The 12,746-nt window shown below is 41.2% G+C and overlaps 1 protein-coding gene across 2 annotated transcripts in view; it reads left to right on the forward strand.

Annotated features, from left to right (window-relative positions):
- zfpm2a (zinc finger protein, FOG family member 2a) overlaps positions 1–12,746 on the forward strand; it is a 164,486-nt gene that overhangs the window by 72,122 nt on the left and 79,618 nt on the right. For both annotated transcript variants that reach the window (XM_008431811.3, XM_008431810.3), the window contains exon 4: positions 3,357–3,481. In XM_008431811.3, coding sequence (XP_008430033.1) covers positions 3,357–3,481 — 125 coding nt within the window. The remainder of the gene's footprint in view (positions 1–3,356; positions 3,482–12,746) is intronic.

Here is a 12,746-nt window from a genome sequence, read left to right on the forward strand (position 1 = left end):
GGTTGGGGGGCGTTGAGGCAGTGGGAGAAGGGAGTGAATGTGGTAAAGAAGTTTGGGTGGAGATTCAGATGAGGGAGAGGCGCAGCTCTTGAGCCACATGATGAGCTCATGTACTGTACTGCCAAGAGTGTGGCATTTAAGCATCGGACGGTGAGTTCAGTGTCCTAACAGACCATTACCAGCTTTTGGTTGGCTCTGCCTGCTGTCCACTACAAAAACACAAAATCTTAAAGTATACACTTGAGATAAGATACTAACAAGTAACTTTTCAGTAACATATAGGAACTTGTTTTAAGTCAGTAATTGTGGAATATTTATGAAAAAGTACCAGCTATAAGTGAAATACTAGTTGATCTAGTTCTTTTAAATCAGTATGAAGGAACTATTTGCTTTAAACAAGTTCATATTTCTTGTTGTTGGCTTTTCCGAAAAAGAGTTGGAAGAGAGATGGAAACACATTTGCCGAATAAGTACTGACATAACACTGGTGGGTCTGTGCCATACCAGAGGCACGGAACTCTGAAAAATGTCAAAGTCCAGACGTCCAGCATGAAGAGGAGTTCATGAAAACGAACCGATCGATGCTATGAAGAGTCGAGGGGAGCTCTTTTTTTTTTTGCCATGGCTGCTATTTTGCGGAGACCCTCCACTTGTATCTGCAACAGATGTGACAAGCCATCTGCAAGCCAAGGTCCTCAGGCAACATTTGGTGTGAGATGCACACAACTGGCACCTAAACATGGCGGACCGCAAATTATATCATACCCTCTTTATTACCATCTTCTTTTTGCACCTACACATTACCTTCTATGTGTTTTTTTGTTTGTTTGTTTTTGTTTCATCACAAAAAGCCCCACCCTGGATGTAAAGAGAAGGAGAAAGAGCCAGAGTTGTTGGCTGGGGAAGGCTTGTAGTGCATGTGCATGTGCATGTGTGTGTGTATGTCAAGCGGGGCTAAACAGGAACTTGCATCCAAGCGGTTAAAGGCCGTGGGTCTTATCTGAGGACAAACAGAATGCATCAAGCGGTGGCTGTTGCTCTCAGTGATGACGGCCAGCTGTGCACCAGTGTTTAATTATTTCTGTGTAATGAGCTTACCCACCTTCCACTGCAGCACCAGGAAGGCAGCATGCAACAGCAGGAGCGGGGGGAGGAGAGAGGAACGGGGGGCTGGGGGGAACAGCGGATACAAAGGGAGGGGAAGGATGAGATAAAGCTGTCGAGAATATCTAACTTTAAGGCCGATTCCAAAACCACGTAATCTCTCCGAAGCATAAATAAACACTGAGTTCATGTGCTGATGCTTCAAACTTTGCATCTACAGCCATCCACAGACTGTTCAGGAAGGAGCTTTTTTTTTTTTTCCATGATACGTGACATTTACCTTTTTATTGTTGCAGAATTGACCGCCATTGATGAGGAATACGATCGGGTCATTTGTAGCCACTGGCGTCTTTAGACACAGCCTGGATCGCAGCTGAACATGCAAAGCAGCGCATAGGCACGCATTTCCATACCAACACAACAGACTGGCAACAATAGAGCGCCAACGAGATACACAGCTGATATTTACAGAGTAGGCCGACGCTGAATAGGTCGTTATGAAGCGAACGCATCACAAAGTTCACCGATCGCTGTGGCTCATTCAATGCGAGTCGAACCTGGTGGCCTCACGTGTTAACAAACTCTGTTAACAATGCATGTCTGGTTTGTTAAGACAAAAAATGCTGGGTGGGGAAAAAAAACAAGCAAATTTGAATTATTTTGCTGACCAAGGCTGAGGTCAAATATGGATGATTTAATAGGGTTGGAATCTGAGTTTGACCAAACATACTGACATTAGTCACATGACATTAGTTCGTATGACTAATGTCAAACAAAAATGAAGTTGACTAGCCTGGACAAAACCACTAGTTCTATTATTCACTTCATTCAGAGGGTCTGGACTTGGGGCTGTTAAGAAACGATTGCTTCCTATAGGCGTCAACTCTGTTGAAGTTTAAAATTTAACCCAGTTGCTAACTTTTGGACGTGACATATGTGATGCAGCAGTTTGATGCTATGAAGCAATTGTAAACAACCATCCTCCACTACAAAGAGAGAAGTGGCAAGCTGAATGAAATGACTATCACTCTTAATTCAATATTTGGCGGCATGGCCAACACAGGCTGAATGCCTTCGCTCACTTCCTCCACTGCCGATGCTAAAACTACAGACAGACTACAATTCTAAAACAATGCAGAAAAATGACGTCATCATTCACAGCTTCTTCTGTTTGCTGATTAGTCCAGTTGAAAATTCTACTTTAGAAATTCACTTCAATGGAAGAAATCCCAGACGAAGCAGGGAAGGGAGATGAGAATCAAACTGAATTATATAGAAAGGCTTTTGCCTTCCTATATATTCAAGAAGAAAATAGATTATTAAAAATTAATGTTTGGTTAAATTGGTTGATTCATGCATCCATGTCCCATATATATTTAATCCATAGTTTTTTCTGTTTCAAAATAAAACGCCACAAAACATATAGTCTCTTTGCTCACCCAACAAAGATCCAATATTAGGTTAAAACTACCCAACTTCTGTCCTAACAGCAATGTTTCACAAATAATCTCACATAAGCACTGTCAAGTACTACTAAAAGTATGTTTGGTCAGATTTCCCCCGGCTTTACGGCGTTGCCAGAGCAACCAGTTTGAACTCCTAAAGCGCTGCATACTTTCTCTCTGCAGCACACGCTGGAAACATCCTCCTCTGCAAACCACGTCACGGCCCGCCACGAGGTTTATCATAACTATTTGATTAATCGCCATCCTAGAAAAAAAGTACACTGAATCTAAGTGATAAGATAGCCGGGGGTGTCGGGGAGGTGAGCACCGGTAGTACTAACAGTGCTATCCGGTCCCGCTGTTAATTAACTGCGGCTCTGCAGAGCGCTAACAAGGGATCTTGCTTTCCTGGAACAACAGAAATAGGCCTGCCACCAGCTCCCCTCAGCAGCCAGCGAGCCTGCACTGTCTCACAGAGATTATCTCCACACAAGACACCTTTCAAGTAAGGTTAGGGCTCCCTGCGTCTGAGGAATACCATCAGATGGATGCTCGCTTGATTTGCTAATCCACGCTGAGAATGCCTGGCTTTAACCTTCACAGCTTTGTTTTTATATATATATATATATATATATATATATATATATATATATATATATATATATATATATATATAAGGATTTGATGCTATAAGAATAGTCCATGTGTCAGTTTAGCAGATTTAGGATGAACATGATTGTGATTTGAAAAGCAGAATTCTGACAAGACTGATTTTTTAAAAATCTGTTTGTACCGTTGTGCTTTTAGGAGAGCTGGACGCCTTTCTCAAAGATGGCGAGCGTCGGATCCACAGCCGGCAGCAGCTTCCTGTGGGGACAACATGGGGACCGTTTGAAGGAAAGATTGAGATGAGCACTGACACCACTGCACTGGTATGTCCTGAAACTATATATGTAACACAAGAAAGAAAATTATGAAAGAAACGGGGGCGTCACATCAAAATGGAGTAAAATTGTCATTTTAGAAGAGAATCGGCTTCAAGTAATCGAGCAGGAGTTGATTTGTTTTAAAGCGTAATCACTCATGAACTAAACTTTGTCATGGCTTTGAAACTATTTGGTAAAGTGTGGAAGGAATAGCAGTTTTAGCAGAGTATGAGTGTAGATGTGTGATTTGCAATTTTTCAGATAGAAAAGCAAGCAGATTGTGCAGAGTTCACCACATCCTGCCTAAAAACTTTGGAGTCATTTCATTGAAAACACACTGCAGCAGGGGAACATTTCAGTAACTTTATTTTCTGCCAACAAATGGAACCTCACTGAAAAGAGCTGTCAAAGAGTCGTATCATAACAGAAAGTAAACAGGCTAACATTAGCCTAGCCCTCGACAGTTGACAATGCAAACATTGTCTACTGCAGTGCTGTTTGAGTTTATTAAAGGGGCAGTTTTATGTAAAATAAATTAGATTCTTTTATGCATGTTTGAGAAATCCTCCCATGGCAACCACTGAGCTGTGCAAAACCCCTTGGGTCGACATAGCTCCACCTTAAGGTACAATTCCTCCTCTTAGCTGCAGTTTCTAAGCTTGAGCTTCCATCTCACAAGGTGCAATGGAAGCTTCATCTGACTCCCCCACTCAGCTCCTTCAGACGAGCCAGCAGCAATTAGCAAACACCTGGTGAAACTGTTCATCAGCTGAGCTCATTATGCAAGAAACGCTGGTTAAAAGGGTTAAAAGAGGACTGATGTTGTGATGACTTCCTCAAGGGGAGTTCCAGAAAGAGCAGGACTTTTTAAAGAGACAGACGCCAAATTTCAAGGCATTAAGTTGCAAAGTCCAATGTCTTTATAGTCATATTTCATATACAAGGCATTTTTATAACAACTGAAGTTACTTAGTTACTTGATTGTGCTATGAAATGGCACTATATACCTGGAAAATACAGAATATTGTCCCTTTAAGCACTGTTGCTAGACATGTGAAGTCAGAAACATCTTTGGACAAAGTTATACATGCTGTTGAGGGTTAGTGGCAGATCATAGAATTTTTCACAGTGACGTACCTTTGTTGAGGCAGCATATTGAGGCTAACCTGCAAAACCACTAGCAGGGTAACATTATTTGCATCTGGAGTTAGTCCCTGAACTTCACAGTTTCCAAGCATTTTAAGTGGCACGTGATTTTACAAAGCATCAGATGTGACTCTGTTAGCAAATGGATATTTCTACAAGACTTGGTTTGGTATCCCTAATCCTTTTACATTCCATTAAAGTAAAATGTTATACATATTTTTAGCAACTTTTAACCGCCTGGATGATAAATGATCACAAGCACACATCCAAAGAGCAAATTCTTACCATCAACCATGACATTCTGACCTACAGAGTTGACTCCTTTTGGATCAAACATAAGGTTTTGAATTTGTTTTTACGACTGAATTTGCACATTTCACGTCAAAACATTTTAATTGGTCGATTTAAAGCCCGAGCCATGCTTCAGCTGAATGAAGTAACTATTCATTATTTTCTAACAGTCTCCTGCACACAGAAGCTTCATATCTCTCGTTTCAAAGATCCCAGCTGAGGCTGGCGCTGACCTGCTGCTCTGCTGGAGTGACGAGCCCTTCATGGGGGTTTGATCCTTCATTCTACATTTGGATTAATTAAGAAATTCCCATTAAAGTCATCAGCAAGCCTCGCAATTCATCGTGTTAAAACACATAAGGAAAAGTCCACCCGGGTTTCAGACTCAGAGGCCCTTCCTTTCATTTTTTTTTTCTTCCCAAGATTCCTTGAATGCAGAACTTTTATTAAATCATTTTCGGAGTTTTCGCTGTTTTTAAGCTCCCCTCGTGGTTTTGAAGTCATCAGTGGCTTTAAATAACTCTGGTCGTATTATAGCCATGAAATGTGGCTTCTCTCAGAGTAAAGCCTGTTATCCTTGAGTGGAAAAGCGATTTGACAGAGCAGTACCTCAAGTTGCCTTCCCAACTGATACACTCCATCTACGGTCTTCAAGTATTCACACCCCTTCAACTTTTTCATATTTTGTCACGTTACAGCCACAAAATTCACTGGTTTTCTTTGGGATTATGAGTGATAGACCAAAACACAACAGAATGATTTTGAAGAGGAAGGAAAATAACATACAGTTCCAAATTTTAAGTGTTGCTTTCAATTTTGTATTATTTCTGTAAGCCATTTCAGGGTTTCCCCCAGAAAATTTGCTAAGTCTGGTGCTAGGGGTGCTGTGGGCTGTTAAAAAATGTTGAAGGTTGACAGAAAACTTGAAATTATATCCAATAATTATATCCAATAATTTTGTTATTGGAAGATTTTATCGACAATAAATAAGCAACAGCAATAGAGTTTAAGATAAAGGCAAAACCAAAATATTTTAATGAAAATATAATTTTTGTTTTTGTTGAACTTCAGTTTAGTAAGTTAAGCCTGGAAGCCCACCAGACTCAATAATACACTGGGGGAAAGTTAATATTCATACATACTTTACTGATGCTGTGGGGTTTATCTACATGACATGATGCTTCCGTTGCGTTGTCACTGGTAGTGCCAAAAATATGAACTACTTGTTGCTGTGACTTCAATTCATTTAGCTTGTGTTTTTTTGTTTTTTGTTTTTATCTCCTGGGACTTTGTAGTGGAACATCTTCAAATCCAGACCATTAATAGCCAAAATTAAATAGTCCTGGGTAAAATTCCCTCTTTTATTTATGTACCTTGACCCAGACTCTATGCAACGTGGCTTTAGATGCTAGAAAAACTATTAATTTCATCTCTGGGTTAGGCTTTGTAGGCTGCACAGTGGCGCAGTTGGTAGAGCTGTTGCCTTGCAGCAAGAAGGTTCCGGGTTCGATTCCCGGCCTGGGGTCTTTCTGCATGGAGTTTGCATGTTCTCCCTGTGCGTGCGTGGGTTTTCTCCGGGTACTCCGGTTTCCTCCCACAGTCCAAAAACATGACTGTCAGGTTAATTGGCCTCTCCAAATTGCCCCTAGGTGTGAGTGTGTGTGTGCATGGTTGTGTGTCCTGTGTGTCTCTGTGTTGCCCTGTGACAGACTGGCGACCTGTCCAGGGTGTACCCCGCCTCTCGCCCGAAACGTTGGCTGGAGATGGGCACCAGCACCCCTCCCGACCCCACTGAGGGAAAAAGGGTGCAAGAAAATGGATGGATGGATGGATGGTTAGGCTTTGTAATGTTGGCTAAATGTTTGCAGTTACATTTTCTGGCTTATATTTTTCCTCATGTCACACTCACCCCCCTCATCCCCCAAAGAGCTGTGGCATTTTCAGCAATAAAAGAAGGCATACTTCAGTTTTAGATTCTTTTTTCTTTTTTGAAAAAAAAAACATTAAAATGTTTCTATTTAACTCAATTATGTAGTACTTTTTGTTGGTTTATCACAACCACAGCAACAACAAAAAACAACTGTAAATCACTATCAAACGTTATCTACATAAAGCCCCCAGCAAAGTGCCCAAACCAACCTTCAGCTGTCTGGTAGCCCCTCAGACTCACCACACTGGTGTTTTTCACCTTCCTGAGTTTCAGTTTTTTAATTTTTTTCAAAGATACAAACAAACTCATCTCCCCACCTGCAGAACGCCACGCATGCAAACGATTATCGCTCTTGGCGGAGAGCTTGTACATTTGAAACTAACTGCCCTCTGGAGAATTCATCACTGTTTCCCACATCCTCCCCAACTTTTCTTTTTCCTCTTTTTGTTTTTTTTTTTTTTTAATGGAGTGAGCAGGTGCTGGTCATCACCTGTAATAGGCTGTGGAGGGGTTACAGAATATGCCTAACCTCCCTCGCAATTAAAAAGCCAAGAAAGAGACTCTGCCTTTGAGGATCTCCTGCGTGTCTGTTCTCGCGGGGCTCTTTTCAATGCTTTGCTGCTCGCCCTCCTCCACTCATAAGTTTCATCTCTCAAACAGGGTAGAGGCTGTTAGCAGCTTCTCACCATCTCTTATTAAAGGCTAGGTCAGCACGGCTGGTGTCTTTTGTATAAGCGACCTTCCTTTTTCGGGTTCATTGTAACTTTTTACTTTGTTTCTTGAGCTTCTGCATGTGTCAGAAACTTTACAAGGGATTCCTTGTATTTACAGTAGGATAGTTTTGGTATTTTGTAAAGTTGTTTTCTCGGCATACTTTCAGGAACATCTTTTTAATATATTGCAGCGTTTATCATCTCAGTTATTTCCGTGGGAGGCGAGGAAGGCGTTCGAACCCTGGAGATGGGAAGAAACCTGGACGCTGCACGTGGAGGATGGAAAAGTTGAGCTAATGAATGCGACTGTAAGGAGGAAGAGGAGGAGGAGGGGATGGAGAAAGCCTGGCTAAATTTGATGCATGTGAGGGCGACCGGCGCTGCGGAGTGGGGTCAGGAGGTGACAGAAAGCGGTTTGAGCTAGAAATAAGGCCTCATTGCTTCACGGGCCTTTACCTCACCAAGGAGGCACGCTCAGTCATTCTTATGAAGTGTGACCTCCGCTCACTATTAAATCTCCTTTTTACTCGCTTAGATTTTTTTTTTTTTTTTTTGAAACCCGTAAAGGTGAATGAATTACCCATAGGCAGTCAGGTAGGTGGCAGGAGCGACACCTCAAAACGCACGACACGCCGGTGAGATATTGATATGCCCTCTCTCTGGAATCAAACATATTTTATTCTCCTGTGCAAGAGACACGCCGTTTAAGGCGGGACTTTTTAGAGGTCGAGGTATTTTCGTGAGCTGCTATGCGAGGCGCAGAGGGCCACTCCCCGACGTGACCGGCGTTATGATAGATTTAGGTTTTTTATTAGTTTAGTTGTATTTTGCTGTGATTTTTTTGTCCAATTCAGTTAGTTATGATTAGTTTTTAGAGTGTGTTTGCCAGTTTTTATATGTTTTTATTAATAGTTTTAGTTTTTTCATACTTTTATGTGCAGAATTTTTTAAAAAAAAGGTCAAAGTATTGTATTGTGATTCTTTGTACACAGTTTGAGTAATGAATACTCAACAGAATATACAATTTTCAAACAACATAATAAATTATTGTTGAACAATAATTGACTCTGGAGTTTTATCCCAACTTTTGCCGCCGTCATTTTGCAGACTAGCGTTGGCGCCACCAGGAGGAGAATGAAGTGCCATAATTTGTTGACATCAGTTCAACAGGCTAACAAATAGATTCATACACACAAATATTAAGGATATTTTATTTATGGGATTCAGTATGTTTTAGCCAGTTTCATAAATCCACAACATAGTTCCAGTTAGTTCTAGTTTTTTTAGCATTAATTATAGTTTTTTTTTGTTATTTCAGTTGTAGAAAATATTTTCTTAAATTGAGTTCATTTCATTTTAGCGGGGGAGTGACACTGAAGGACACGCTAAAGCGAGATAACTTGTTAAAGTGGCTAACGGTAAATAATAAAATTACAGTGAATTTCAGCAGCGTTTGCAGTAAAGCGCACAGCAGAGGAGGCATTCAGGAGGAGAATGTGCTGGGTTAGTGCTGGCGTCTGGGGAGCTGTGTGCTGCGAAGGTGTTTCAGATCCCAGAGGGAAGGTGTGCATGTGGGGGCGGGGGAGGTTGGCGTCCGCTGTGGGCCCGTTGGGGGTTTGGCTCCAGGTGGACGACGGGCATCGGTGGCAGAGCGGAGTGATGGATGATGCTAAGAAAGGGGGGGAGCGAGTGGAGCGTTTCATACGGTTGTCCAGGCCGGCCTTGAAAGAGAGGTGTGAAGCTTGGAGGAAAAAAAAAGTGAAAAGAGATAGAGAGCGCCGGAGACAGAAAAAGCAAAGAAAAAAAACAGAAGGGAAAGAGCATGACAGGAAATCTGGGCATCTGCAGGACAGAGATAGGGTCACATCTCGACCGTTTATCAAAGAGGAAAGCAGATTTCACAGCTGATGGGTTGCCGTGGCAGGTCTGCAGACCCCAGGGGGCTCGGCTTGGCGTGAGGGAGCGGGGCTGGAGTTATTGCTGCTGCAGACCTGTTAACACAAACACATCACACTGTCAGCGCATGCCTGGCTTCTTCTGCGCAGCTCTTCATCAATTCTTGTATAACTTGAGGACTGAAGGCAAACATACATCTGGTTTATGTTTGTTTTGAGGAAGAAATGCACAATAGAGCTGCACCCATCCGTTATTTTGGGGTCAATTTAAACTGATTATTTGTAAAGCTCTGCAGATATGGATTTTTGATTCATATATGGACTTGTATAGATACTAAAAATATTTTCTATCTTTTCTGGACAAAAACTGAACATCAAAATGAAGACGCTCAGTTAATCCATGTGTTTGCTAATTGCTGCTGGCTAGTTTGAAGGAGCTGAGTGACGGCGTCATGGAGGAGTAAAAGTTCGAAAGCTTGTTAACCGGAGCTCAAAGGCGGAGCTAGGTCCACCCAGACGTTTTTACATAGCTGAATGGTTGCCATGGAGATTAAAGGATTTCTCAAACATGCACGAAAGAATCAAATTAACACGCCAGTTACGTTTTTGTTGAGGGAATAACATAATAACATGAGGTAATGCTCAAAAAAGTTGATTTTACATAATACTGCCCCAATGGGGAAATATATTTGGAGGGTTAGCTTAGCTCAATTTAGCTTAGCCTAAACTAAGATAAGAGCAGATGAAGTATAAATCAAAGATGGAGTCATTAGCTTGAGTTGGAATGCTTTCGGTAGTCAAGAAGGTTTGAGTACAAACAGGTAGCAGACAAAAATAAAACACACATAAGAGTGTAATGCTGCTCTTGTTAGCTGCTCTCCCTGCTCCGTTCCTCTTCCTCCTCCTCCGCTCGCTCCTCTCCGCCTGACTGATGGAGCTGCCAGTGCGCCGTCTCATCCCTCACTTCACTCACTGATCAATCAGACCATTAGACTCCAATTACAAGCCGAGCCCCGGCGCAGGTGAGCGACGAGCACATTCAGTCAGGGCCGCCGCCGCCGCTGACGACAGAGCCCCTCTCCGCCCCGGCTCCGGCGCGCTCTCTCCAAATTAACACAAATTAATAGTGACACGCCGACATAAATGTCTGCAATCGGCGGGGGCCAAATTAGCAGTCTGGGTCGAAGCTATTGAGTAGCAGGTGTCTTTAAAAGCGGTAATTACCTACAGCGGACGGAACCGGGAGGAGGAAGGGCCCGGCCCCATGGTTTGCCTGGAGTAACAGGCCTGGCCCCGGCGAGCCTGGCCCCCATTGTAGGTGTTAATAATTGATTGGGAGGCAAGCTATTAATGAGTAGCAGATTTAGAGCAGTGTTGTAAATGTGTGTTGATGAGGGTGTTGCTGCCTCTCATACAATGCCTTACCAACGCTAATTACCGGGGGGCTTAGTCAAGGTGCAACTGTAATGAGTCTGGATTCAATAGCAATCTGGTTGTTATGTGTTTTGAGGGCCTTTTAGTACAAATTACACAGTAATTGAAATGCATAAAGCTTGCTTAATTCCAGATAGGATCTATCAGGGTGTTGTGTTTTTTTTTCCTATCTTGTCTTCTGTCTTAATATTATTAAATTAGCTTGGCTTGCTGTTATGACAGATTTAATCGTACAAGAGCCTTGAAGAAAAGGGCAATAATCTGAAAACGAGCGGGTTAAATGGATGTAACAAAGATAATGAAGGCGTTGGGATAACGTAATCTAATTTACTCTATTTTAAACAGAAAAGCAGCGTTTATTTCTTATCTTGCAAAACGATACAACACATTGTAACTGTGCCATGTATTTATTGTTGTTATGATCTTAATCCAGAGATTTAAGCATAAATATAGGACAGCCACTAAATCTAATAGTTTTTAATGTGTTGTTGGTGAGAATTAGGTATGGATAAAAAAATCTGGTACCAAGGTACAGCATGGATTCCATTAGTTATGGGTTCAAAGGTACTAAAGTGCTATTATTTTAGGGGTCCACTGATAAATCTGCTTCAATTTCCTTAATTTTGGGACATCGGCCTATACCGGCATGTCAACATGATCTTATCCACTGATCATCTCCACTTTGTTGCTATGTTTATTGACTTTTCTGTCTAAAATCAGCAGGTCAGGCTTATTAAAGATCGTGATCGGACAGAAAACTTCAATCATTACACCCCTACCGTCTTACACTCCCAACAATGACTTCCAGAGTGACCGACCAAAGTGTTTTTCTTTCTTGATGGAGCACAGATGAACATAGTGAGGCCCCTCCCACAGACGCTGCTACAGGCTGCCACACAGCTGGCTTAAAGAAGGTCCCAACACATTTTCCCTTTCCTTTTAGACACTAAAATCTGGCAGTTTGGAAATATTTCTAATAAACAAAATGAGCTCTACCAATCACTCTTATTAAGGTAAAGCAATTCAAATAAATACTCTTGGGAAGTTGCACATCTGTTACTTTGCTGACTGCATTCCAGCTACCTGAGCATGTTGTTGACTAATTACACAGAAACACTAGTGCATCAGATAGAAATTTATTTTTTTAATAGACATTGTTATTTCTATTAATCTTTACTAAATGTTTTCTAGATGTTACTCAAATGTATGCAAGTTAAAATACATACTACACATAATTCTTTTGATATTAAAATATATTTTGCACTATATTAACTTAGCTGTAGTTGAGATTATGTTTTTTTTTTTGTTAGTTTATGAAATTATACCAGCCTTCTTTACGTCAACAATATGTAGAAACAGGTGGGGGTGGGGTAACGCTGTGTTGTTTGATTCTCCAAGCAGAGAAAACACTAGTCAGTAGCTGTGTCTCCATTGACCATAGAATTGCACATTTTGACATTTTGTAAATTAATTTACTTCATGGAAACACGGCAACTTCAAAATAACTCTTGATTTTTGTTGAAAAAAAAACGTTTTGGTGCTATGATGAAGTGTTTTTTTTGTTGTATTAAAATTGGTTTATTTCACAAAACTCCAATGGAAACATTTTTTTCATGTCACACAAGTCGCATGATCAGCAAATCAAATGTTTCCACTGGCACAAACCATGAAGAAGCAGCAAGAGGATGTAGTCAGAGGATGATGACGCCGCATGTTTTTTACTTATAAGTCTGTTCACTTATTGTGAACAAACTTCTTTACATGTGATTTTAATAGCTTTTTTATATTTAATGGAAACACCACAGTTATGATACTGTGCTTTCAAGTTTAGTGAATATAGACAGTTTTGTTCACATTTGTAA

The sequence above is a fragment of the Poecilia reticulata genome, chromosome 16 (genome assembly GCF_904066995.2).
Source record: "Poecilia reticulata chromosome 16, P_reticulata-male-v2, whole genome shotgun sequence".
In the NCBI taxonomy this organism is placed as follows: Eukaryota; Metazoa; Chordata; class Actinopteri; order Cyprinodontiformes; family Poeciliidae; genus Poecilia; species Poecilia reticulata.